The sequence below is a fragment of the Salmo trutta genome, chromosome 14, assembly GCF_901001165.1.
Source record: "Salmo trutta chromosome 14, fSalTru1.1, whole genome shotgun sequence".
NCBI classification, from domain to species: Eukaryota; Metazoa; Chordata; class Actinopteri; order Salmoniformes; family Salmonidae; genus Salmo; species Salmo trutta.
In genome coordinates, this window is record NC_042970.1 from 45,962,440 (window position 1) to 45,990,240 (window position 27,801).

A 27,801-nucleotide genomic window follows, 5' to 3' on the forward strand; every position below is an offset into this window, starting at 1 on the left:
TTCACATACACATGTTTAGCAGATGTTATTGCGGGTGTAGTGAAATTATTTCAGTAAGATTGGATTTTTGGATAGTCTAGCACAAACTCCTCTCTGCAGCTGCCACCACAACCTCTATTTTCTGCGACTTACGTTCCATCCTGCTGTACAGTTGATAACCATCACGATAAATGGAAAAAGAAAAAGTCCAATCTTTCTGAAACATAGATCACTTGTTGGTTTATCCCTCTGTACTGGTACAGGTCTACTACTCACACCACTCCTCTCAGGATCCCTCCCCCTTTATTTAACTAGGAAAGTCAGATAAGAACAAATTCTTATTTACAATGACGGCCTACCAAAAGGCAAATGGCCTCCTGCGGGGGCTGGGATTAAAAATTAAAAATAAAATACAGTACAAAAAACACACATCATGACGAGACAACACAACACTACTTAAAGAGAGACCTAATACAACATAGCATGGTAGCAACACAACATAACAACGTGGTAGCAACACAACATAGTAGCAGCACAAAATATTGTATAAACATTTTTGAGGAGCTATTACGATATATCAAAAAAGAAGGTCCAAGCATCTTCGACAGAGAGGATCAAGTTGATTCTATACCATTTTACAGAGGCCAGTTCATGAAGGAAGGCTTGCTCATTAAAGTGTTTTAGCAAACGTCTATGACAAATCAGGACAGGTCGTTTCACTGAGCAGCCATTACGAACACAGGCTGTAAAACCGTGATCACTAAGGTCATTACAGAAAACACCAGACTGATACCCATCAGGATTATTTGTGAGGATAACATCGAGGAGAGTAGCCTTTTCTGAGTGTTTGGAGTCATACCTTGTGGGATTGGTAATAATCTGAGAAAGGTTTAGGGAGTCCCATTGCTGTAGGACTTGGTCAGGTGGTTTAAGCATGTCCCAGTTTAGGTCACCTAGCAGGACAAATTCAGACTTAGTGTAAGGGGCCAGGACGCATCTTCCTCTACTTTCTTCACTGCCTCAGCATATGACAACTTCTGCACTACTCTAACCCTGGAAACCTCAACCTGCCTCTCTCGCACCCCTGGGCACCCCCACAATTAACACAAACCACTACTTTCCCCAATTCTACACATTCATTTGTCTCATGCCCTTCTGCACACTTCTCACACATAGGAACCTCCCTCCTACACACTACTGCCACATACGCTTGACACCTGTAACAACGTAATGTAGTCGGCATAAAAGCGCATACAGGATAACTTATATTTTAACATCACTTTGACGGGCAAAGACAACATGAAAACTCAAAAGAACAGACAATGGCTCTTGTTTCTCCACTCACACGTCACCCTGTCTGCGTCGCACCAAACGACGAGCATCACAACCCCCGGGAATCTTCTCCTTCAGTTGTTCAGCTTTCACATTTACCGCAACCCCAGTAATCACTTCTTTCAATGGCGCCCTTTTCTTGAGAGCAAAACAATTCACATATCTTGGCCCCATTCGTTTAACACGGAGCGCCTGCTCCCTCTGACCAGCAGAAACACATACAATTATCACAATACCACTTCTGGTTACACTCACCGATTCCACAACTCTGAAACAGCACAGCACCCACCATGAAACGTCAAACAGATCAGCCAAAAGTCAAGGGTCCACTTTTTCCAAAAACGTCACTCTTACGATCACAGACTCATCTTTATCCTGACCCTCGGTGCAAGACCCGGGCTCCAAGAACTTCACCACACCTACCATCTCCGATACATCGCCCTCGTTCACTTATATTTCTCCTCCTTGTCTTCAACTCCCTCTGCTTACACTTTCTACCATTATTCTTTAACAAACTCTCTTTTTAACAAACTCTCTTTTTAACCAGCTCTCTCTCTCCCCCTCTCCCTCCCTCCGTATTCCAAGTATAACGCTCCTTATTACACATTACACATTTTTCTTGCCTTGTCAAGGGACGCCATTTAACCGGCTGACACAATCTTCTTACAATCAACACGAACCCCTCTGGATGTAGCGTTCAACAGTGCATTCCACTTGTCACCGCACAGCTCCGTATCAACCTCAAGACTACACCAGCAGATGGTGCCATAACATACTTTGTCGTGATGTTCATTAATAGAACAATTACATGCTCTAATTTATATGCTATTAACTTAATGATTTAGTGTTGGCGAGTACAGCATAATCTAAAATCAAATATGATTTTTTTTACCTTTCCCGATAGCAGTTTTTGGCTTCTTTTAAACCGTTTTTGTCATTCGAGTGTGCCTTCGGGAACCGACTTCTAGCGAGTTGTTTTTCCAACTGTGCTGGGGAACCGTGTTACTGTTACCCTTGAAGAAACAGTGAGGGGGAAATTAAAAAAAATACAGTTTGTAAAAAATAATGTATTAACCATAAGCATATCATCAATTCGATTTCCTAAGGGAATGCAAAATGTAAGTACATAGTTTGACAACTTTTCGATTCGAACTTCATTTTAGTTTCAGGTTAACATTGTTACATAAGGGGATTTCTTGATTAGCCATCCTCTGGACAATAGACGTTGGCTGAAAACAGCGAATGTATGGTAACATGACGCTAGCTCACTAACAACAAGCTAGCTAGCTGCTCAAACACGCACGAGCTAGCTAACGTTAGCAGACTATTTGGTACGACTCGTTTGTTCATTTTTATGGAACTCGTTGAACGTCAGCTAGCTAACTGCTGTTAGCTAACTAATTGTGATAAATTAGCTACGCTAGCTAGCGTAAAATACATTATCTTGGATTGTGATCTGTTTATAGCCAGACATGTAGCTAGCTACGTTAGCAAAAGCATCTCTTAGCAATATTTCATCTCAGATGTGCGTTTTAATAAGCCAACCTCTCAATATCCGGCTAGTTAGCGTGCTAATAACAGTAGCTATTATGTTGATTTTCGCGAGTTAATAATGACATATCTGACGATGGGCACAAGGTAGAAAACAACAAGTAACTTTAAGCCAGCTAGGTATTTGCTAATGATGCGCTCCTATTCTAGCTAGTTAGCTACCTGTTTATGGTTCCACGTGATGGCTACATACAGAAGCTAGAATTGGTTGTTATCTCTTGCATTTAGCATTTTATGTAACACACTGCGCTATAATTGCTCAATTGTGTGTGTGTGTGTGTGTGTGTGTGTGTGACAGAGGGATTGACAGTCAGAGGTTAATGTTGGCATCCATATTATATTGATTAGCAGGAATATTGCCATTGTTGTTTGGAAACAAAATCTCAGTCTCAGATATATTCCTGAACTGTCTTTTCCATGTTAATGTGGTGCAATACCAAAAATGTGACATCTTTTTTTTCTAATCCGAAATTCAAGTAACACAAAAGTATCACGCCAAGGTGCAACAACATCTTTATGTCCTATGATTGAACATTTGACACATTGAAATGTCAACAGAATGTAAAAATATACAGGGGTTGATATTGATTTACCCTTGGGAGTTTTGATATGCAGGTGAGAAAAGGTATATAATCTACATGCTGCTCAGTGTAGTGGTCATACAGTTAATATTTTTATCAGCAGGAGTGTGTCAATATTTGATGCTGGACATGCATGTGGGTCGTTCCATGTCATTTCAGCAAGCCATGACACCCACCATGTCAGATTGTTCTGAAATCGTTTCTGTAGTTATCTGATTCTAAGATTAGCATTCCGGCAACATTATTTTGTTGAAATATTTTGATCTCTGAGAAATTAAGCTAATTGATTGCACTCCATTTTAAATTAATAGGATTCATATAATATATATAATACCTAACATCTGATTTGGAGAGAACTTTTTTTTCTAACCGTGAATAGGACGAGGAATCCAAAGAAATGGTCAGACGCCACCCACAGACCCCCCCACGACAATCCCAACCCAACATCAGTATCAGTTCTCTATATCTGATAAGTATTACAGGCTGACTACACCGCTCGCGTCGCAAAATAGAAATCAATATTATTCAATTATTGCACCCACACTGCTAAAATAGAAGTCAGTTCTATTTCTGATGCAGATCGCACTGCAAGTCCTGCCTCTCCCATCTCCTCATTCGTTTATAGAAGCAGGTACCCACGTGCCATCTCCTCATTGGTTATACCCACGTGGGTGACTGAAAGATGAACGAGGTCGGTGGCGGTAATGCACCTCATTTATGAAAATGGCCAATCGCAATATAAAGTCAAGAGAAGAAACGGCCTAGAAGGAGGAGAGATGATTAGAAACGATTCGGTTGACCGTTTTATGTGTGGATTAATTGTCAGAGTAGAGGACCTTGTACATTTCAGGTAAAATAACAACTCAATGTTTATATCCCAGGACAAATTAGCTAGCAACAGCAAGCTAGCTAAATAAGACAAATTAGCTAGCAAGTGCAAGCTAGCTAGCTAAATTGCCGTAAAGGTTTAATGCTTTTCGACCTGTCCCCAAATTAATATAATTGGTTCAGAGTTTGTTTTGATATCTTAACCTGCGTGTCGTGATCGCGTTTGGTGTGGGGGGACAAAATACATTTACGCACGATGGCACACGCGCACAGCCGGTTTGGGTTCCGTGTTATGGAGCTGCGGCTCAGATTGTGTCTTCATACTATGTAATGTATTCTCAGTGACTTTTGTGGGTCCCCCCGTTCAGAGAAATTAGTCATTGAAGTTGTTAGGTTTATGTCCCATCCTACATCTTGATATTACCAGGTTCTGACCACTGCTGTTCCTGCTGACAAGGCTGTATTTCCGCTGCAGTCATTTAGGTGGCGTCGAGCCACTGCAAAATCGCCACCATGGCCAAAAAATATGGAACACGAAATAAATATTCTACCAAGGCGCACTGAAGATGATAAAACAGTCCACATTTAATTTTCCTCTGCAAACAAAACTACTAATGAATAAAAAAAATCAGACTACCCCATAGTAGATAGTCGGCTTGGATTCCAGATTTCCATTCCTTATTTATTTCTCAACGTCTAAATAGGCCCTGAGTTAACAGCTGCAACCTTGGGGTAAACCACCATCCAACCTCCAAATAATTTTTGGGGAGTGACTTAAATTGTGATGAGACAGACTACATTTTTAGTTGAGCAAGAGTAGTGGCAACGAGGGAAAGTGTTGGAGGGGAAAATGGTGACATGAAGTGGGTTCTGTGACAACTACAGACGAGGCATATTACCCCAAGTTACCCTAACAGATAGGCCTACATATAGTCACTGTGTTTAAGTTTTTGGGGACATACAATTCAACAGTAGTATGCTAACTAGTTAAAGGACCTAATTTGGGATCTATCTAATGATTAGCCCAATAGGGTAAATGCAGAAAGGCTGAAGCATGGGGTTGCCTACTGTATTTATTTATAGCCACTATGCTGCATCAGTTGGTCCTCGGGTGATTATGTTTATTGATAATAGCATACCTGCTAATATAGGCAATATGCATGGACCAATATGTAAAATTAATTTTACCAATATATTATTGGACTCATTTCTGGAGGTGGAAATTATATTTTAAAAGGTGTCAGCATAATTTTATTTTCATACAATTTGGACTAGTAAGTCACCAGAACTCAGCTTCTCAGTCTCCCATTACCTTTTCCCCTCACTGCTACACATTTTTCCAAAGGAAACACCGGGACAAGGTCTGACGGCAACCCATGCTTTGGCTTTGTTTATCTGGTGGAGTGCTGCAGAGATGGTTGTCTTAATGGAAAATTCTCCCATCTCCACAGAAGAACTCTGGAGCTCTGTCAGAGTGACCATCGGGTTCTTGGTCACCTCCCTTCTTGCTCAGTTTGTCCGGGCGGCCAGCTCTAGGAAGACTCTTGGTGGTTCAAACTTCTCCCATTTAAGAATGATGGAGGCCACTGTGTTCTTGGGGACCTTCAATGCTGCATACGTTTTTTGCAACCCTTCCCCAGATCTGTGCCTCGACACAATCCTGACTCGGCGCTCTACGGACAATTCCTTCTATCTTATGGCTTGGTTTTTGCTCAGACATGCACTGTCAACTATGGGACCTTATATAGACAGGTGTGTGCCTTTCCAAATCATGTCCAATCAATTGAATTTACCACAGGTGGACTCCAATCAAGTCGTAGAAACATCTCAAGGATGATCAATGGAGTCTCATAGCAAACGGTCTGAATACTTATGTAAATAAGGTATTTCTGTTGCCAAGCTTTCTGGGCCACACATTATGAGAGACATGACATGAGAGAGCTCATTTCTAGCTTTGTAGCACGCTCTGCATCTACAGTTGAAGTCGGAAGTTTACATACACTTAGTTTGGAGTCATTAAAACTCGTTTCTCAACCACTCCACAAATTTGTTTTTAACAAACTATAGTTTTGGCAAGTCGGTTAGGACATCTACTTTGTGCATGACACAAGTCATTTTTCCAACAATTGTTTACAGACAGATTATTTCACTTATAATTCACTGTATCACAATTCCAGTGGGTCAGAAGTTTACATACACTAAGTTGACTTTGCCTTTAAACAGCTTGGAAAATTCCAGAAAATTATGTCATGGCTTTTGGCTAATCGACAACATTTGAGTCAATTGGAGGTGTACCTGTGGATGTATTTCAAGGCCTACCTTCAGTGCCTCTTTGCTTGACATCATGGGGAAATCAAAAGAAATCAGCCAAGACCTCTGTCTCCTAGAGATTAATGTGCTTTGGTGCCAAAAGTGCAAATCAATCCCAGAACAACAGCAAAGGACCTTGTGAAGATGCTGGAGGAAACGGGTACAAAAGTATCTATATCCACAGTAAAACGAGTCCTATATCGACATAATCTGAAAGGCCGCTCAGCAAGGAAGAAGCCACTGCTCCAAAATCGCCATAAAAAAGCCAGACTACGGTTTGCAACTGCACACGGGGACAAAGATTGTACTTTTTGGAGAAATGTCCTCTGGTCTGATGACACAGAAATATAACTGTTTGGCCATAATGACTATCGTTAAGTTTGGAGGAAAAAATAGGGAGGCTTGCAAGCCGAAGAACACCATCCCAACTGGGGTGGCAGCGTCATGTTGTGGGGGTGCTTTGCTGCAGGAGGGACTGGTGCACTTAACAAAATTGATGGCATCACGAGGCAGGAAAATTATGTGGATATATTAAAGCAACATCTCAAGACATCAGTCAGGAAGTTAGTTTGGTCACAAATTGGTCTTCCAAATGGACAATGACCCCAAGCATATTTCCAAAGTTGTGGCAAAATGGCGTAAGGACAACAAAATCAAGGTATTGGAGTGGCCATCACAAAGCCCTGACCTCAGTCCTATAGAAAATATGTTGGCAGAACTGAAAAAGCATGTGCGAGCAAGGAGGCCTACAAACCTGACTTAGTTACACCAGCTCTGTCAGGAGGAATGGGCCAAAATTCACCCAACTTATTGTGGGAAGCTTGTGGAAGGCTACCTGAACTGTTTGACCCAAGTTAAACAATTTAAAGGCAATGCTACCAAATACTAATTGAGTGTATGTAAACTTCTGACCCACTGGGAATGTGATGAAAGAAATAAAAGCTGAAATAAATCATTCTCTTTACTATTATTCTGACATTTCACGTTCTTAAAATGAAGTGGTGGTCCTTACTGACATAAGACAGGGAATTTTTACTAGGATTAAATGTCTGGAATTGTGAAAAACTGGGTTTAAATGTATTTGGCTAAGGTGTATGTAAACTTCCGACTTCAACTGTATGTCATTAATAGGAGAACAGTAGGCAGTGAGAGAGAATGTTTCTTCACCATTGGGTACGACATCCCTTCTCCTAAAAGTGTGCACTTGCACACATCTCCTCCTCAGATTGAAAAGCAGAGGATCGGTGTAAGCGATGGCTGAAGGGAGTTTCTACAATTTGTTAAATTCTTGACGTGCCCACTTGGGAGAATGGGGACACAGCCTCTGTCTGCCAGTGTGGGAGGCGGGGGGTTTGTGACACTCAGACCTGACTGTCGTTGCATAACCATCTGAAGGAACAGTGTACAGGCCTTTGTATGTGAGGTGAGAGAAAACGGGAGCGACGACTATAGTCTGTGTGTCTTGGGTTAGCCTATATATCCTGCTGTTTAACACAGTCTGTCTGAGTTGCAAAGGCCTGTTATGTAACTGAGGTCTTATGTAATTGGCAAGCTCGCTCACACTCTTGCCGCCTCGCTCGCTCACACATATTCACACATACTCACACTTTGACACACACTCACAGAGCTTCCTTTCCTCTTTTTCTCTCTGACACTTTGAGAATGCCTTAGGAAAGACGAAGTTAAAGCAACCCACCAAGCAACGACAGTTTGTTTTACTGTACTGCTCTATTTCATGCATCCCTCTGTCATAGATGATGAATGTACAAAATGAATCGATTTATTGATGATAATAACCAGCCTGTTTTACCCAACATAGTAATTTCATACCCTAGATCAAACTCTCCCCACTTTGCCAAGCTGAAAGGGATAGTTCACCAGAATTCCAAAATGACATGTGCATTTCCATGTAAAAAAGACCCATGAGCACCAACATGTGAAGTTCATAGGAGCATATCAAATGAAAGCTAAGAGTCTATTTATATATATTTTGAAATCACGGCATATATACACTGCTCAAAAAAATAAAGGGAACACTTAAACAACACAATGTAACTCCAAGTCAATCACACTTCTGTGAAATCAAACTGTCCACTTAGGAAGCAAGACTGATTGACAATACATTTCACATGCTGTTGTGCAAATGGAATAGACAACAGGTGGAAATTATAGGCAATTAGTAAGACACCCCCAATAAAGGAGTGGTTCTGCAGGTGGTAACCACAGACCACTTCTCAGTTCCTATGCTTCCTGGCTGATGTTTTGGTCACTTTTGAATGCTGGCGGTGCTTTCACTCTAGTGGTAGTATGAGACGGAGTTTACAACCCACACAAGTGGCTCAAGGTAGCGCAGCTCGTCCAGGATGGCACATCAATGCAAGCTGTGGCAAGAAGGTTTGCTGTGTCTGTCAGCGTTGTGTCCAGAGCATGGAGGCGCTACCAGGAGACAGGCTAGTACATCAGGAGACGTGGAGGAGGTCGTAGGAGGGCAACAACCCAGCAGCAGGACCGCTACCTCTGCCTTTGTGCAAGGAGGAGCAGGAGGCGCACTGCCAGAGCCCTGCAAAATGACCTCCAGCAGGCCACAAATGTGCATGTGTCTGCTCAAACGGTCAGAAACAGACTCCATGAGGGTGGTATGTGGGCCCGACGTCCACAGGTGGGGGTTGTGCTTACAGCCCAACACCGTGCAGGACGTTTGGCATTTGCCAGAGAACACCAAGATTGGCAAATTCGCCACTGGCGCCCTGTGCTCTTCACAGATGGAAGCAGGTTCACACTGAGCACGTGACAGACGTGACAGAGTCTGGAGACGCCGTGGAGAACGTTCTGCTGCCTGCAACATCCTCCAGCATGACCGGTTTGGCGGTGGGTCAGTCATGGTGTGGGGTGGCATTTCTTTGGGGGGCCGCACAGCCCTCCATGTGCTCGCCAGAGGTAGCCTGACTGCCATTAGGTACCGAGATGAGATCCTCAGACCCCTTGTGAGACCATATGCTGGTGCGGTTGGCCCTGGGTTCCTCCTAATGCAAGACAATGCTAGACCTCATGTGGCTGGAGTGTGTCAGCAGTTCCTGCAAGAGGAAGGCATTGATGCTATAAACTGGCCCGCCCGTCCCCAGACCTGAATCCAATTGAGCACATCTGGGACATCATGTCTCGCTCCATCCACCAACGCCACGTTGCACCACAGACTGTCCAGGAGTTGGCGGATGCTTTAGTCCAGATCTGGGAGGAGATCCCTCAGGAGACCATCCGCCACCTCATCAGCAGCATGCCCAGGCATTGTAGGGAGGTCATACAGGCACGTGGAGGCCACACACACTACTGAGCCTCATTTTGACTTGTTCTAAGGACATTACATCAAAGTTGGATCAGCTTGTAGTGTGGTTTTCCACTTTAATTTTGAGTGTGACTCCAAATCCAGACCTCCATGGGTTGATAAATTGGATTTCCATTGATTATTTTTGTGTGATTTTGTTGTCAACACATTCAACTATGTAAAGAAAAAAGTATTTAATAAGATTATTTATTTCATTCAGATCTAGGATGTGTTGTTTAAGTGTTCCCTTTATTTTTTTGAGCAGTATACATTTTTCCACCGTTTTCCATCCTAAAAATGAGGAATAAGCAGACTTTTATTTCTGGTCAAACAGATGGAAAAGTGGTCTTAGAAAACAACTACCAGAAAAAAAGTATTTAAACGTTATTAGAAATAGATCAAAACAAAATAATGTTGACGTGAAGACCCCTGACAACTAATATCAACACTTATATTTAGTTCTGGAAGTTGAAGAAACATTGCCTTGTGCCTTGAAATGCCGTTACCAAAAACCCACGTCCTCATGACGAGGGATGATAATGAAAGTTCACAGAAGTAACAAGTACAGGTAGCCCTATCAATTAGTTAGTGTTTTTACTGATGTCAATTTTGTTTATTAATGAAGTGAATAAAATTCAAAATTCTGTTATTTCAGAAAAATTTGTCACGGAATTTCTACAATTGAATTGATTACATTGGGAAACCATAGTAGTCACAAACCACAGTTGGGTTCACAAGTTTGGACAGTAGAGCAGTGTTTCCCAACCCTGGTCCTCCAGTACCCCCAACAGCACAGTTTCATAGTAGCCCTTGACCTACACACCTCATTCAACTCATTGAAGGCTTGCTGATTCGTTGACAAGTTTAATCCGGCGTGCTTGTCCAGGGTTATGATACAAATGTGTAGCGTTGGGGATACCGGAGGACCAGGGTTGGGGAACACTGCAGTAGACTACAGTAGTGTTGTCACGATACCAGCATTTTTACTTCCATACCAGATTAGTATCACAATACTCAATACCAAAACGATACAATTGTAAGGGGAAAAAAATGCATATTAGCCAAAGTCATAGAATGGCATTTGGTCCAGACAGATAAACTAATCTACTCCTCTGTTCAATCGGTGGGCATCTTTTGAGTTCAATATCAATATTTGTTTTTCTGAGACATTTTACAGAGACAGCCATGTATGCATTAATGAATCAATTACACAATCAATTTGACTTAGTTTTTACCAATATAACTACATAACAACATATTGGTAATAATTGTCTTTGAATGGTATATCTCTTGATGAACTGGTTAAATGAAGATGTAGCCTAGACTTATTCACAGTACGGGTAGAATGCATATTCAATAGGAGTGCATTGAGTTATTGAGCTTGTTTTGGCTGATTTCATGGGGCTACAGATGTCAAACAATCTGTTTCCCTTCAATCTGGGACTTATTTTATTGTACTGTTAAACATTTGCATAGAAGTAGTTTATTTTTTTAAATAAAAGTGAGCGTTGTCTCTTTAACCGGTAATGACGTCATTCGCAAGGCAAGAGGGGAGCAGCCCGCCGGAGCCCTATTCTGTTCGCTGAGGCAATAGATCATCTTTGGGAGAGACGTGAGTGAGAGGCCGGTCAGCTTTGAAGTCAGAATATTTAGCGTTATGATTTACAAACAAAGTACTGGGGTAGTGAATTGATGTTGGCTTCAGCTGTAACCTAGCAAGGATAGTTAGCCTACAAAGCTGGAATATACCGGTATCGTCTTGCATGGTAAAGTGTTCTAGCCAGGCTAGCCTGTATGGACATTGTTTTACAAACAGTAATTAACAGTGTCACAATGCCTTGTCGCATTATTTAAATGTGTTAACTTCTGTGCAGCGTGAGTGGGGAGCTAACATGATTCAGGCTAAGTGGAGCAGGCACAGTGCTCTCGCGCTATAAGGGGTACATCGGCTGCGCTGGTACAGTCTTGAGCCGCGAGACACATTTGACAGAAGTACCGAAAGTAACAAGAATTCTAGTACCAAACCATTTTTCATGTTCTAGTATCGAAAAGGTACCGAAGTTTTGTTATACCGCGCAACACTAGTACAGTACAGTAAAGAAAATTAGAGTACAGAACAATATTGTACAGTAGAGTTCAGGACAATACACAGTAGAACACACGAGTTGAGTACACTGTGTTCTGTATTGTGCTGTGCTGAACTCTACTGTACTAAACTCTACTTTACTGTACTCTACTCTTCTGAGCTCTACTGTGCTGTACTTTGATGTCCAAACTTGTGAGGGCTCCGGCGCAGTGGTCTAAGACACCGCATCTCAGTGCAAGAGGTGTCACTGCAGTACCTGGTTCAGTACCTGGTACCTGAATCCAGGCTGCATCACATCCGGCCGTGATTGGGAGTCCCATAGGGCGGCGCACAATTGGCCCAGCATCGTCCGGGGTAGGCCGTCATTGTAAATCAGAATTTGTTCTTAACTGACTTGCCTAGTTAAATACAGGTTCAATAAAAAGAAACCTAGACCTCTATGATTGGTTCAGATTTGGTCCAGTCTGGACCAACCTCTTGTTTGGGGGTGGGGCTCATTTAAAAATATGTGTGTAGAATAATACCCAAAGGAGGATATTGCATAGTTCTACCTTTTTGTGTACATATTCAGGATGCATCACCATGAAGAGAATGACATTCATATCCATAGTTTGCGTTTCTGTGTAGTACAGCTCAGGGACCCATGATGTAATTCTGTTACCGGGTTTAAATCCACTTCGCTTTAAGCGATGTGTTGGGTTAAATGCGGGAGACACATTTCAGTTGAATGCATTGTTGTACAATTTACTAGGTATCCCCCCCCTTTCCTTCCTTTGCTTAATGTAGTTCAATAACCAAAATAGATTTTTTTCCCAACTCAGCATGTCATAGCTGACACCCCATTCTTTCTGCAGATATCGTTGAATCTTTAATTCGCAGCACATATTTCAGTTTGGGGGAAAATGTGGAAGCATTAAAAAAAACTGAGGGAGATTATACAGAAATGTTGTTACCTAACTTTGTATCTGCACCGTTTTTACAGTAAATGTGTTTTTGTAAAGTAGTCCTTGTTCATGGAGTTCAACTTTGAAATCAATGGTTGTTGTTTGGCATACAAATCTGAGTCTGTGTGATTCTGTTACTGTGGAATTGCCCACATATTGGTTTCCTGACCTTGATTTAGCCTAGGGGAACTTTCCCTTTTTTAATGGGGGACTCCATTTTGTTGTGCTTTGTTTGACAGTTGGCTTTAAGCGATGTGTATTGTATTGCAGGTACTCCCAGTGACTATGTGTGTAGGTAATGCTCTCTGAGCCCTGCAGGACGTCATGTCTGAAGAGGCCATCTCAGGAAGCGACCTGGACCCCAGCGTTAACAGCGAAGAGGAGGAGGAGGAGATTGAGGATGAAGATGAGGGTGACAACGATGGGGATGATGAAGATGATGCAGTTGGTGAGTGGACATGGCCGGTGCCATTTGGGAGGACAGACACTGTCTGTAACGTCAGTCTTGACTGGGGTTGGACAGTAACGTCAGTCTTGATGGGGCCGGACAGTAACGTCAGTCTTGACTGGGGCCGGACAGTAACGTCAGTCTTGACTGGGGCCGGACAGTAACGTCAGTCTTGACTGGGGTCGGACAGTAACGTCAGTCTTGACTGGGGTCGGACAGTAACGGTCATGAATGGACCATAGAGAAGATGATCGGTTGGCCCAGTAAACAATAGAAGAGTTAGGATTTAGGGATGGTTTCCCTGATAAATCATTAAGTCTGATCCTGGACTAAGAATCTTGTTCATTGGAGATTCTTCAGCTCATTGACCAGACACAGATTAAGCCCAGGCCTGGATTTTAGAATTAGTTGATTGATTGTCATTCTCTGCTCCTCTCTCCCACAGAGCGGCCAGAGAGTGGCCAGGGCAGTACAGAGACGGAGACCCAGGGAGGGAGGGACTCCCCCTCAGCTACCTCACCCTCGGAAGAGACTCCCTCTGAGCCTCCGTCTCAGCCGTCCTCCCAGCCCCCCTCCAGGGCTTCCTCCCGGCCCAATTCTAGGCCTGAGTCTCGCTCCCAGCCCCCCTCTGGCCCCAGTTCCCAGCCTCCTTCTCGCCCTGAGAGCCCCAGCCAGGACAAGCCATCTACGGGCAAGAAGAAGAAACCGAGGGCCTCAAAGTCCCAGGCCCCTTCGTCCTGTCCTGAGACCCCCAGCAAGGACAAGACCTCAGTTGGCAAAAAGAAGAAACCGAGAACCTCTAAGTCTAAGGAGCCTAAGCTTGCTAAACCCTCGAAGACATTACACATGAGGAAGAACATCAGGTAGGTACACTCATCTGTTCAATAACAGGGGATTGAAACCACCCTATCTCCTCTAATCCATCCCCCTGTCCTCTACTTCTCTCCTCTAACCCGTCCCCCTGTCCTCTACTTCTCTCCTCTAACCCGTCCTCTCCTCTGACCCGTCCTCCTCTCCTCTAACCCGTCCCCCTGTCCTCTAACCCGTCCTCCTCTCCTCTAACCCGTCCCCCTGTCCTCCTCTCCTCTAACCCGTCCTCCTCTCCTCTAACCCGTCCTCCTCTCCTCTAACCCGTCCCCCTGTCCTCCTCTCCTCTAACCCGTCCTCCTCTCCTCTAACCCGTCCCCCTGTCCTCCTCTCCTCTAACCCGTCCCCCTGTCCTCCTCTCCTCTAACCCGTCCTCCTCTCCTCTAACCCGTCCTCCTCTCCTCTAACCCGTCCCCCTGTCCTCCTCTCCTCTAACCCGTCCTCCTCTCCTCTAACCCGTCCCCCTGTCCTCCTCTCCTCTAACCCGTCCTCCTCTCCTCTAACCCGTCCCCCTGTCCTCCTCTCATCTAACCGTCCTCCTCTCCTCTAACCCGTCCTCCTCTCCTTCTCTCCTCTAACCCGTCCTCCTCTCCTTCTCTCCTCTAACCCGTCCCCCTGTCCTCTAACCCGTCCCCCTGTCCTCCTCTCCTCTAACCCGTCCCCCTGTCCTCCTGTCCTCCTCTCCTCTAACCCGTCCCCCTGTCCTCTACTTCTCTCCTCTAACCCGTCCTCCTCTCCTCTGACCCGTCCTCCTCTCCTCTAACCCGTCCCCCTGTCCTCTAACCCGTCCTCCTCTCCTCTAACCCGTCCCCCTGTCCTCTAACCCGTCCTCCTCTCCTCTAACCCGTCCCCCTGTCCTCCTCTCCTCTAACCCGCCCCCCTGTCCTCCTCTCCTCTAACCCGTCCTCCTCTCCTCTAACCCGTCCCCCTGTCCTCTAACCCGTCCTCCTCTCCTCTAACCCGTCCTCCTCTCCTCTAACCCGTCCTCCTCTCCTCTAACCCGTCCTCCTCTCCTCTAACCCGTCCCCCTGTCCTCCTCTCCTCTAACCCGTCCCCCTGTCCTCCTCTCCTCTAACCCGTCCTCCTCTCCTCTAACCTGTCCTCCTCTCCTCTAACCCGTCCTCCTCTCCTCTAACCCGTCCTCCTCTCCTCTAACCCGTCCTCCTCTCCTCTAACCCGTCCTCCTCTCCTTCTCTCCTCTAACCCATCCTCCTCTCCTCTAACCATTCTTCTGTCCTCCTGTCCTCTAACCCATCCCTTCTTCCTCTCCTCCCAACAGGAAGCTGCTGAAGGAGCACCAGATGGAGGCAGTGACCAAAGCAGCCCAGCAGGAGGAGTTAGAGAGGCTGAGGCGTCTGGAGCAGCAGAGGAAGGACTTCATGGCACCACCCGTCCAAGAGTTTCCTCCAGCAGGTGAGAGTCCTATTTCAGCCTGAAGCCCTCTGGAAACTGACTGTCATAGAGGGGCTCCATTTTGAGGTTTGTCACACAAAGGATTCTGTAGGGCCCTATAAAATATATATATTTTTTCTCCCAAATTCCATTTTTCTCTTTAGTTTTTCCAGGTTTCAGTTTTTTTTCAGTTTTGCACATTTTTAATATAGAAAACAGCCCAATTTGGATATTCCAAGTCCACAACAATGCTTAAACCACATCAGGAGACCATTTTTGAGGTCTCGGAAAATCTAAGAAATTAAGATTTTCGGGTGTAGTGACATTTTAATTAAATTGTGCACCAGCAAAGAAGCCATTGTTTGGTTAGCGACGTTTCTGTAGCGCCCATGTGAAGACAGAGTTTGTTAATTAGAAGACTTCCAAACCTCTCTGCCAATAACAGCTTGTTTTCAGTTTTCCCCTCGCTCAGACCACTCCCATACTGTCCTATCAAAATAATTTATTGAGAAACTGCTCTTTTGACCATTTTTAAATGAGAGCATAGTCTACTTTGTAGTTAACATTTAATTGAGAAGGTTTTTGGGAAAGCCATTCCATCTCTACTAGAAGATGGCTATCATTAGCATGACCTCTGACAGGTACTCTAATCGCTAACTGCATTCCTGTGCCGTTTCAGAAAGTTGCAGGAAAATATGAATCATTGATGCATTTTGTTAATGTCTTACGATTAACTTGGGCACATTAATTAATTTTCTAATAAGCTGAATACATTTGGTTGATTTCCTACCAAGTTCAATAAATGTTTTAATATTGCTGAATACCGTTTTAATGTCTGGATTCCGTCTGCGTTCTCCACAACGCGGATTTTATTGAGCCCTAATTCTGCCGCCCCACGGTCGAGGGAGATTTATTTTCCTAACCTCTTACTTATTTCCTGTCTTTGCATGTACCTCTCTGTCTCTCTGTCTGACTTTATTCACATGGAACGTTAAATCCCTTACGTTGTCAAAGGAAAAATAGCAACAATGGTCGGTGCGCTATCTCTCCTCTCTCGTCTCCCCCTCTCCTCCAGTGGAAGCGGTGTCAGGGAGGCCTGGGGAGGAGGAGTTTCAGGGCCAGGGGTCGTTAGAGGCTGCTTTCCTAGCCAGGCAGGACGTAATCTGCCTAGACAGCAGCGACAGCAGTGGAGAGGAAGAGGAGGACACCAAGCCACCAGCTATCCCCACTATCACACCCACGATCAGAGACGGTAAGACCGATAGAAGGACTGCTAAAACAGAGGGAACCACCATCGCACTCTGTCTAGTAGGGTTGTCACGTTACCAGTATCATAATACTACGATACTCGTGATTTTCCATGGCAAAAACACAAAGCAGACTTAACTATTTGGTCCTTTTAAAAGGGGTAGTTCGGAATTCTGTCAATGAGGCCCTTGATCTACTTCCCCGTAGTCAGATTAACTTGTGGATACCATGTATGCATCTTCGTCCAGTATGAAGGTTATAGGTAGTTTTGCGAGCGTTAGCGCAATGACTGGAAGTCTACATAGTAGCTGTTCCCGTAGACTTTGTCGTTGCGCTAACACTAGTTAGCAATGGCGCTAACGCTAGCGACTTCTTTCAAACCAAAATGGTATCCACAAGTTTATCTGACCCTAGGGAACTAGATAAAGGTCCTCATTTCCAAAATCCCAAACTATCCCAGTGATATATGTATTGTGTGCTAATAGCTTGTGAAATGAACAAATTTGACTCTGGGTGACGACACAAGGATGTTTGTTTCCTAATTAGGACTGTTTTCCTTCAGAAATGAAGTCCGCTTCTTATTTTATTGTTTCCTTGCCATGCTACTTCTGAGTATAGCGATACAGGTATTGTGACAACCTTACTATCTACACTACAGGCTTAGACCCAGACATTCTAGGTAAAACCTAGTTATAAGGATCCTTGGTTAGACAAACCGTAACATATACACAGTTCTTGGTTAGTACTAGAAATGCTGTATCTAGAAGGAGCACAGACCTCATAATTACTTAATAATCTATGTGAGTCATAACGTCGTTTTTAGCTGTCAGGTTATGAACGCTTAATATCATGTACTGGAGATATACATTCCCTTGCTCTGGACCAAGCCTTCTCTACATTGGAAATAAGTGTGCTATAAAGCTTTCGCTTTTTACATTTTTAACTGTTATTTTGTTTTTTTACCCTCCTAAAAATAAATAAATACATCTAATCAATCAAATTCCTCCCCAACCCAGACGTGATCGAGCTGAGCTCTGGGGACGACGACACACTGCCGATCAGCAGCGAATCGGCCAATGAGGATGAAGGTGCGGGTGGCACGGAGGAGAGCAGCGGGGCCCACATCAACGACTCACTCAACCAACCGGACGCCCAGGGGAGGGTCCTGGTCAACATCAACCACCCAGCGGAGGAGGAAGACCTGTACCTCGTCCCACAGCTGGCTCGTGCAGTCAAACCTCACCAGGTATTACAGGGGAGCTGCGCTGGGCCATCGTCACTACGGTCCAATTTCCCGTACACAGATTAAGCCTAGTCCCGGATTAAAAAAACCTACCTTCTCACTTGTTAATCTCCATTGAAAGTGTTTTTAAGTCGAGGACTAACGTCAAGCCATGTCTGGGAAACCGGTCCTAGTCTTTTAGCTGCTGCAGTGGACGTGTGACTTTGGCCAGCGGGAGCAGAGCGTGAACCACTTTGTCAAGGTGGTGTCGGGCGTGAGCCAAATATCGAATTCGTGAAAAAAATAACTGGTGTAATTTTACGCTTAGGCTTCATTGCCAGTTTTTGGGGGGAGCGTCTCCCGCTCTGCAAAAGTAACGCGGCCAGTGTAGCATGCCTGTTAGCCCTTACCTTGCACCGTAAGACGCGGAGGCCAAGGTGTACTCTACCGTACACGTATGAAGATAGTTCAGACCTGACACCATTCACTTTTTCCATCGCCAATCTCCTCTTCACTCGGCTCTTGATTCACCTCTCCCTCTCACCCTTTGCTTTCCATCTCTCTCTCTCCTCCTTTCCCTCCCTCCCAGGTTGGTGGGATCCGGTTCCTCTATGACAACCTGGTGGAGTCTCTGGAGCGCTACAAGGGCAGCAGCGGGTTTGGCTGTATCCTGGCCCACAGCATGGGCCTGGGAAAGACCCTGCAGGTCATCTCCTTCATAGACATCCTGCTGCGACACACCGAGGCCCACACCGTACTGGCCATCGTCCCTGTGAGTTTACCGATAGGGAGAGTGGTTGGGTGTGTGGTTTGAGTGAGTGTGTGTGTTTCTCTTTGTCTCTCTTCCTTTCTCTCTCCCTCTGCTCTCTGTGCATCTCCCCTGTCTGTTGGTATAGCTGTCTGTCTTGTGTGTGTGTGTGTGTGTGTGTATGCATATATCTATCTAGCTTTTTTCTCTCTCTCTCCCTCAGGTGAACACACTCCAGAACTGGTTGGCAGAGTTTAACCTGTGGCTCCCATCACAAGAGGCCCTGCCCCCTGATAGTGACCCTGCCACAGTCGCAGGACGCACCTTCAGAGTCCACATCCTCAATGACGAGCACAAGTACGTACCATTATATAGTAACGTGTTTGTATAGTATCTAACGTGTTTGTGTGTGTGTGTGTGTGTGTGTGTGTGTGTGTGTGTGTGTGTGTGTGTGTGTTATATCCATAACACAAAACGCACTAACTAGTATGTGTGCGTGTTTACCAATTTTGACTGGTGTGTGTGTGTGTATGTGTGTGCGCCTTACAGAACCACGGTGGCCCGGGCTAAGGTAGTGGAGGACTGGTCACGTGACGGGGGCGTGCTCCTGATGGGTTATGAGATGTACCGCTTGTTGTCCCTAAAGAAGAGCTTTGTGACGGGCAGGAAGAGGAAGTCCAAGAAGCCCCAGGGACCCGTCATCATCGACCTGGACGAAGAGGACCGGCAGCAGGAGCTCATGAAAGGTCAGGGGTTAGAGGTCGCTGCAGGGCCAGCTGTAGGTGATCTAGGGCCGTAGTAGTCTGAGTAGGAGTGCTGATCTAGGATCAGGTCCCACCTGTCCATCTAATATTATTCATAGTGATCTAGAAGGCAAATCTGATCCTAGATCAGAACTCCTACATGAGACCCCTGATCCATTGAAAATGAAAAATTGCATACCAGTATAACGATGAAACAATACAGTATAGTGAGTTGATGTTGGGGAATAATGCGTTATCAAAATCTGCATAAATTACCATTATTCAAATGCCAAGGCTGATGTATTGCCTGCACATCAATGACATCATAGTGAATGAAAATGATGGTATTAATCACTACTGATAGTAGATTAGAGAACGGTGTTATTTGATTTATTCATCAGGCATTCCCGTAAGCTGTGTTTTACTCTCTCCTTTCTCACACACCACACACACACACACACTCTCTCTGCTCCTCCGTACATTTCCTCAACCTGTGTTTTGCGCTTTCTCTACTCCTCCTCTCCACCTACCCACCCAGGTATCGAGAAGGCGCTGGCCAGGCCCGGTCCAGACGTGGTGATCTGTGACGAGGGCCACCGCATCAAGAACTACCACGCCAGCACCTCGCAGGCCCTGAAGAACATTCGCTCCAGGCGCCGCGTGGTCCTAACAGGCTACCCCCTCCAGAACAACCTGATAGAGTACTGGTGCATGGTGGACTTTGTCAGGCCTGACTTCCTGGGCACCAGGCAGGAGTTCAGTAACATGTTCGAGAGGCCCATTCTGAATGGGCAGTGTGTGGACAGCACGCCACAGGACGCCAGGTTGATGAGATACAGAAGCCACGTGCTGCATAGCCTGCTGGAGGGGTTCGTCCAGAGGTAAGAGCCACGAATAGGATTTCTCCTGACTTAATCAAGAATTCCAACTTGGCTCACATTATCCTCCATTCACATATTATTGAAACAAACCTATCCCCTGACTTAGCCAAAATCCTGATCTCAAGTTGTCCTGTAGCCGTATGTATCGAGCATCTCAAAGTAGCAGTGCTGGTCTAGGATCATCTGTTTTATGTAATCTTGTTTGTTGTGACGTAAAAGGCAAAGCTGATCCTAAGTCAGTTCTCTGGCTCTGCTACATCCATACATACATATACGACCCATTATCGCATTACTAAAGAGCAGAGAACAGTCTTGCTGGTGTTTAGGGAGAAGATTTTGGGTGACCCAGGCATCATCCCCAATCCCAAATCAACCCCTAGCCCCTACTCTCTCCTATAGCTCTTTGAATTGTCTAGGTATACGTTCTAGTAATAAGCTGATCTTTGCGCATTGTTTCCTCCGTGTCTGTCCCAGGCGAGGCCACGACGTTCTGAGGGACCAGCTGCCCTCCAAGGACGAGCACGTGATCATGGTGCGCCTGTCGCCCCTGCAGAGGGCCCTTTACGCTGAGTTTATGGACCGCTTCAGAGAGGCAGGCAACAGCGGCTGGCTGGGCCTCAACCCGCTCAAGGCCTTCTGCGTCTGCTGCAAGGTTAGTCTGAGATGGCTTCACTGGTGCTGTGGGGTTAGGCATGCAGACAGACAGATACAGAGAGCCAGGCATCAGCAGCTACACAATTTCTGATGATTTGGAGATGAAACGCAGGGACAAATGCTAATACTGGGGACATTGTCTTGCATTGGATTTGTGCTACAAATTCTAAAAAGTTAGCATTTGGAGACAGTGGCCAGGTAAATAAAACCGAAGTATGGATTGCTGTCATAGCTTGTCCATAGACTGCTTACAGGATAAGGAAACCAATATGTAATTTGGGTGAACTGTCCCTTTAAGCAGTCAGGCTAATCAGCCTAATCTTGACACCTGGACCAGAATAACATTATTGGAGTCTGTTCATTAATCGTGTGTGTGTGTGTTTAGATCTGGAACCACCCTGACGTGCTCTATGAGACCCTTCAGAAAGAGAACCTGGCCAACGAGCAGGATTTGGACTTGGATGACATCACGGCGGCCGCCAACCCCCGCTGCCCCGCCCCTGGCGCTGGCCTGAAGACCAAAGCGGCCGACTCGGCCAACAGCCGGTCCAACGTCACCCTGCCCCCGCTCAACCCCATCCAGGAGAGAGCCAATCAAGTCATCACCTACGAATGGGTACGCCTTGACCCCTCTCTCTGTCTCTGTCCTCCCCACCCACCTGCTGGTTGGTTGGAATTTGGCAGGTACTTCTCCTGAGTTAGCCTGGTCAAACCACACCGAACGTTGCTGTGCTCAGTCTAGTTAAACCAGGCTACCTTAGTGTTGGGAAAAATGTAAAATAACACCATTATTGTAAAATTATTGCAAAATTATTGCATGAATTTCTACTGTGGGGATTCTAACGTAGGGCTGTTACGTTGACTGTATTTACGACACACCAGCGGTCACGAGTCATGATGGCAGTCAAATTCCATGTGACCGTTTAGTCACGGTAATTAGGCTGTTCCAAGCTCTGATGCTGCTGATGGTCATTAGTAGCCTACCAAACTTGCTAACTGCCTGGTACTCAGCACTCTATTGTCCCTCTAATCACTCTGACATCAATGCAAATGTTCTCAAATATCTAATCAAACACTTCATGAGGGCTCATGTTGCGCAACATTTCTATAGGCTATGTAATTGTGGGAGAAAACTGAGGGATGGCCTCTTAAAAAGAGGAGGATCCCATCAGCTTTCTATACTTTAGGCCTACTAATATTTATTTGTCAACCTTCCTAATATTAAGCACATTGCTTCTCTTTAAAACAGGAGTATAGCCTACCAGTATGGCATGAAAATGAACCATGGGAGAAGTGTCCTCCATTTGCTATTTAAGTGCATAGATTCCTTTTTTTTTCCCGCTGCCCCTGTTTCGAGACCGGTGCATGATAATGAGACATTCTAAATCCAAACAAATTTCACACATATATTATTTAGTATATGTAAAGACAAGATTAAATCAAGAATAGTGTGATGAGTGACAATATTAGCCTATCACTTGTGAATTAAATATGATCAATTTTGAATGATGCCCAGCTTAAGGCAAACAGTGCATGCTTCTTTTTTTTTGCGACCTTTTTCAAATCATAGTCGCACACCTCATGTAGCCTAACCCATAGGCCTATATGTTTTGATCAGGTTTGTATCACAACTAAAGTGGCCAAATAACTTCTTAACGGGTATAGAGCCTAACATGCTGACCGGACACGTCGCGTGCACGAGCGTCGCAAAATACATTTAGAAATCCATGTTATTCAATTATTGCACCCACACTGCTCGCGCGCGCCAACGAGCGTCTGCGATGCCAAGGGCTAAAATAGAACTCCTATTTCTGACGCAGATCGCGCTGAAAGTCCTGCCTCTCCCATCTCCTCATTGGTTTATAGAAGCAGGTACCCACGTGCCATCTCTTCATTGGTTATACCCACGTGGGTGATTGAAAGACAAACTGTTTTGCCGGTCGTCATGGTAATACTATGAAAGTTTAGATGCCGATCACCATATAAGTTCAAAGATGAAAAAGCCTGGAAGGAGGAGAGATGGCTAGAAACGATTCAGTTGACCGTTTTATGTGTGGATTAATTGTCGGAGTAGAGGACCTTATGCATTTCAGGTAAAATAACAACTCAATGTTTATATCCCAGGACAAATTAGCTAGCAACAGCAAGCTAGCTAAATAGGACAAATTAGCTAGCAAATGCAAGCTAACTAGCTAAATTGCCATACATGTTTAATGCTTTTCAACCTGTCCCCAAATTAATGTCATTGGTTCAGAGTTTGTTTTGATATTTTAACCTGCGTGTTGTGATCGCGTTTGGTGTAGGGGGACGAAATAAATTTATGCACGATAGCGCACGATGGCGCACGCGCGCAGCTAGTTTGGGTTCCGTGTCACTGGCATACAGTGGTTCCTCCTTTTTAAAAGTTGCGAGTTTACACCCCGGGACTTAGAGGTAATTTGTGGTTTAGTACGGTACCCTGCGTCACCACTTCATTGCTCCAGACCAGCGCAAGGGGGAGTTAGAGCACTGATTATGCTTTTGGGTCCTACTGTGTCTCTAACTGACAAAGAATGGGCGACATAAACCTAAATAGAAACTGATAATTGTGCACGACTTCAATATTGCTTAATAAAACTGTTGTTACATTAAGATTTTTATTCTTTTATTTTGTTAGGATTATTTTGCTCTTACTGTAGCACCGTCACTCCCGATTGTTCACGTTGTACACCGCCTGAGTGGTGCAATGGTCTAGGACACTGCATAGTTTCTACAAGGACACTGCACAGTTTCTACAAGGACAGCCACAGTAAGCTGTGTTTCTACAGATGCTGGTTCAATAACCGTGGCCCCATCCTGCCACACTTTAAGGTGCATTGCACTAATAATGGTGCTGACTAGTGAAACGTTCCCGCTGTTCTGTTCTTAGTGCCAGTCTACAGGTTCAAACTAAAACAATGTAACTAATAATGGCATCTTTATGCATTCATTAATAAAATTATAAAAATACTCTTTCAAAATGTCGATGTTTTTTTAGTTATGGATCCATAACGAATAACTATGGGAATAAATATCCCTGAATTACAGAAATATCCTCTATATGTAATTATTGGCCGAGAGTCACGTCATGTTTTTCGATATACTGTAGGCCTACCGTATGCGACATAAGTCTCACTAGTGTTGAGTAATGTGCTGTTAAAAGTGGTGTAGGTCTTATTTATTATAGAGCATATTGAAGTTCGAAGCAATAGGATTTATTTAACTAGGCAAGTCCGTTAAGAATTTGTTCTTATTTACAAGGACAGCCTACTCCTTCCTCCCCGTCGGGGAATTGAACCCCGGTCTCCCGCGTGCCTGCAATCTTTAGTACAGCCATTTATTGAAGGCTACCAAATGCTTCTCAAAGATCCCCTCTGGTGGTCAAACTAGCACTAACTAGCATTAATGGTAACAGTGGTTCACACTTAAATGACGTGCCATAGAATTCTGCGGCACCATGCAAGCTGCGCCGCAGTACGCTGCAACTTTTGAAGGAGGAACCATATGCAGTGATTTGAGTTTCAAGCAGTGGTGGAAAAAGTACCCTATTGTCATTACTTGAGTAAAAGCAAAGATGCCTTAATAGAAAATGACTCAAGTGAAAGTCACCCAGTAAAATATCACTTGAGTAAAAGTCTAAAAGTATTTGGTTTTAAATGTTAAGTATCACAAGTAAAAGTGTAAATCATTTCAAATTCCTTATATTAAGCAAACCAGACAGCACCATTTTCTTGTTTTTTTAATTTACGGATAGCCAGAGGCACACTCCAACAACGACATAACACAAATGCTTCATTTGTAAATTGAGTCCACCAGATCAGAGGCAGTAGGGATGACCAGGGATGTTCTCTTGATAAGTGTGTGAATTGGACCATTTTCCTGACCTACTAAGCATTCAAAATGTAACGAGTACTTTTGGGTGTCAGGGAATGTATGGAGTAAAAAGTACATTTATTTTCTTTGGGAATCTAGTGAATTAAATGTAAAAGTTGTCAAAAATAGAAATACGACTTAAGTAGTACTTTTAAAGTATTTTTACTTAAGTACTTTACACCACTGGTTTCAAATTTGGGGATGATCATTTTCACCATAAAAATGCACCTTTTAATAAAAGTATTACATACGTAATCGTATTTGTGTGCACTTTTGAGAATGGTGTTTTCCTGCTAACGGAACATTTGCGCTTGTAGCCTACTGCCGTGTGCGCATTGATGTGCTTACAATGTGAAGAAATAGCCTAATAGTTTATCAACATTTTAAGCTAAACGTTTTCATCTGTTGCATCAGGCTCATTGCTTAAAAGTTATTTTTTATGATAGTGATTGTATTAATTGGGATCTATCGTATCCCACAACTGTCCCAGACTGTTTGGAATATTTATTTCTCGCACAGAATAGGTCAACTTCTGTACTATGGGGGATAATAGAGTGTCATAGGCTTGTGCTTTTGCTGTTCGTTAGGCCTACTCATCTTTTTGGTAAATGTGGACAGTTCTTCCAATATCTTCAATATGCACCTCGGAATTGGATAAGGACGAGCGCAGTTGCGTCTCCGACGTGTCGGTCTTCACTTGTAGCCTGTGAGAGAGACCCGATCACGTGACTGAGAGCCATGTGCGTGAGAGAGGTGCTTCGACACGCCGTGGGGAAAAGTAAATTATAATTATTATATTCAGCCCAAGGGCACAATGGCCTCTGGCTGCAAAAGGCATGGATTTTTTTGGGTGGCATTACGGCCACACAAAGATGATGCAGCCGGGAAAGTTGAGGCATTATCAAGTACTTGTCAAATTGTGAATGAGAGACTGATGAAGTGTGTACAGCCTGCGCAAAAAAAACAAAGCAGAGCTCATACCTTTCAAGCTACTTTTTTCAAATCATCATTAGTTGCATCATGCAGTCTTAGAATGTATTAAAAATCAAAACGTATAGCCAAATGTTTGAATCACAACTAAAGTTACATTAATAACTCTAAATTAAGCATATTGGAGTACCTGTGTCTTTGTTAACCTCTCAACACAGAATAGCCGTATGTGCGCACTCCCTCAAATTGTTTGGAGAAAAGATCCTTCATTTTATTCAGCTATGTTCAATTGTATTCTTCATACTATAATATAAAATAATGCCATGAAGTTCTAAGCAAATCTTGTCAGCTAAATGAACTGGTGTACCCCACAGCCATATGGCATAGCCAGATCAGGGCCTAACATAAGGACAACTCAGTTTGCTATTCTGTTCTTCTGAAATAGACTACATTGTCTTCATATGATGTTTCTTTAGACCTGTCTAAAATAAATCATTGATTTATTGTGATGGTGTAGTCTATATTATATGGATTTATTATACATTTTAAAATGTAATGTTCCAAAGGTCTGCATCACTGGCTTGTAGGCTATGCATGGAAGCCAGGAGATGCTAAATGTTTTTATGTTAATTAACAGTCAATTACCGTGAGACCGGTAGTTATTTACTTGACAATCACCGGCTGGCAATGTCATGACCGACCACAGCCCTATTCTAACGTTATATTGTAAAGTGTTAGACCTCCCTTGGTGTGAAAGAAATGGACAGCTTCACTCACCCACTTCTTGTCCTGTTCAATTTCTGTTCAGGCCAAGGACATCATGAGCAACTACCAGACTGGAGTTCTGGAGAACTCCGCCAAGATGCTGCTGCTATTCCATCTGATCGACGAGAGCGTGATCAGAGGAGACAAGATCCTGGTCTTCAGGTTGGACTTATTCCTACGGCTCTTTTGGAGTGTGTTTATGTACATCATCGGTTTGAATGAAGTGTTTTCTCTATGAGCATAGTCTTATACTCTAACGTTGTTGACCTTTTTCTTGCAGAGGACGGAAATGTGTGTTTTTGCTTTTTAATCTAGAAGTATCCATATGGTTGTAGTTAACTGACTTGAATGTGTTTTTAACGTGTGTGTGTGTCCATCAGCCAGAGCTTGTCCACCCTGACAGTCATTGAAGACTTCCTGACCAGACGGCCAATGCCAGCAGATCGTGTCTCCCCGGACAACCATGGCCAGAACCAGACCTGGGTCCGCAACATCAACTACTACAGTGAGTCGTCGTCATCGTTCACACGACCCTGTTCCCCATGGCAACCACTACTCCCGGGACGGTGTCAGTGTCGTCATTCCCATGGCAACCCTTTGACTCTCTTTCTGTGTCGGCTCAGCTGGGAACCCAGATCCAATTTAGATGCCCACTAACGTACTCTGTTGTTCCAGACTATTAGACCGGAGTTGTTTTCACGGCAATTTTGTCCTGTGACATGTACTTGGCTTCAAACTGATAACTTTACTCATCTACACTCTCACTTCGATATTTTCTCAACCATCAGGGCCCATATTCATAATCTCAGAAGGGGAGTGCTGATCTAGGGTCAGGTCACCTCTGTCCATTCGTTATAATCTCAGCCGAAAAAAACAATGAATGAATCTGAGCGTCCCAGGTGTTTTTCTTTTTCTTTATGAAGTCATACGGCCCCCTACTACCACCGCACTACACTAGATCCACTAGTGAAGTATTTTTGCATCCCAAATGGCACCCTATTCCCTACATAGTGCACTACTTTTTACCAGAGCCCTACATAAGGAAATAGGGTGCCATTTGGAACTCAAGACGATTTGAC

The 27,801-nt window shown here is 44.2% G+C and overlaps 1 protein-coding gene and 1 long non-coding RNA gene across 4 annotated transcripts in view; one reads left to right on the plus strand and one right to left on the minus strand.

The window, feature by feature from the left end:
- Positions 1-1,641: 1,641 nt before the first annotated feature.
- Positions 1,642-3,115, minus strand: LOC115208230 (uncharacterized). Its single transcript, XR_003881123.1, has 2 exons — positions 3,025-3,115; positions 1,642-2,324 (listed from the first exon to the last, which is right to left on the minus strand). It is a non-coding gene; the product is annotated as an uncharacterized LOC115208230 (long non-coding RNA).
- Positions 2,319-27,801, plus strand: part of LOC115208229 (helicase ARIP4) — a 39,154-nt gene continuing 13,671 nt past the window's right edge. Inside the window, exons 1-14 of one of the 3 annotated variants that reach the window (XM_029776111.1) lie at positions 2,319-2,429; positions 13,204-13,381; positions 13,827-14,244; positions 15,528-15,661; positions 16,716-16,892; positions 17,905-18,134; positions 18,700-18,882; positions 19,082-19,215; positions 19,408-19,604; positions 20,140-20,482; positions 20,957-21,134; positions 21,522-21,752; positions 26,766-26,884; positions 27,103-27,227. In XM_029776111.1, coding sequence (XP_029631971.1) covers positions 13,258-13,381; positions 13,827-14,244; positions 15,528-15,661; positions 16,716-16,892; positions 17,905-18,134; positions 18,700-18,882; positions 19,082-19,215; positions 19,408-19,604; positions 20,140-20,482; positions 20,957-21,134; positions 21,522-21,752; positions 26,766-26,884; positions 27,103-27,227 — 2,593 coding nt within the window. In that variant the 5' untranslated portion in view covers positions 2,319-2,429; positions 13,204-13,257. Of the gene's footprint in view, positions 2,430-11,267; positions 11,516-11,558; positions 11,670-13,203; positions 13,382-13,826; positions 14,245-15,527; positions 15,662-16,715; positions 16,893-17,904; positions 18,135-18,699; positions 18,883-19,081; positions 19,216-19,407; positions 19,605-20,139; positions 20,483-20,956; positions 21,135-21,521; positions 21,753-26,765; positions 26,885-27,102; positions 27,228-27,801 lie in introns of those variants that run through there. The other 2 variants (XM_029776112.1, XM_029776113.1) reach the window with 2 other exon arrangements.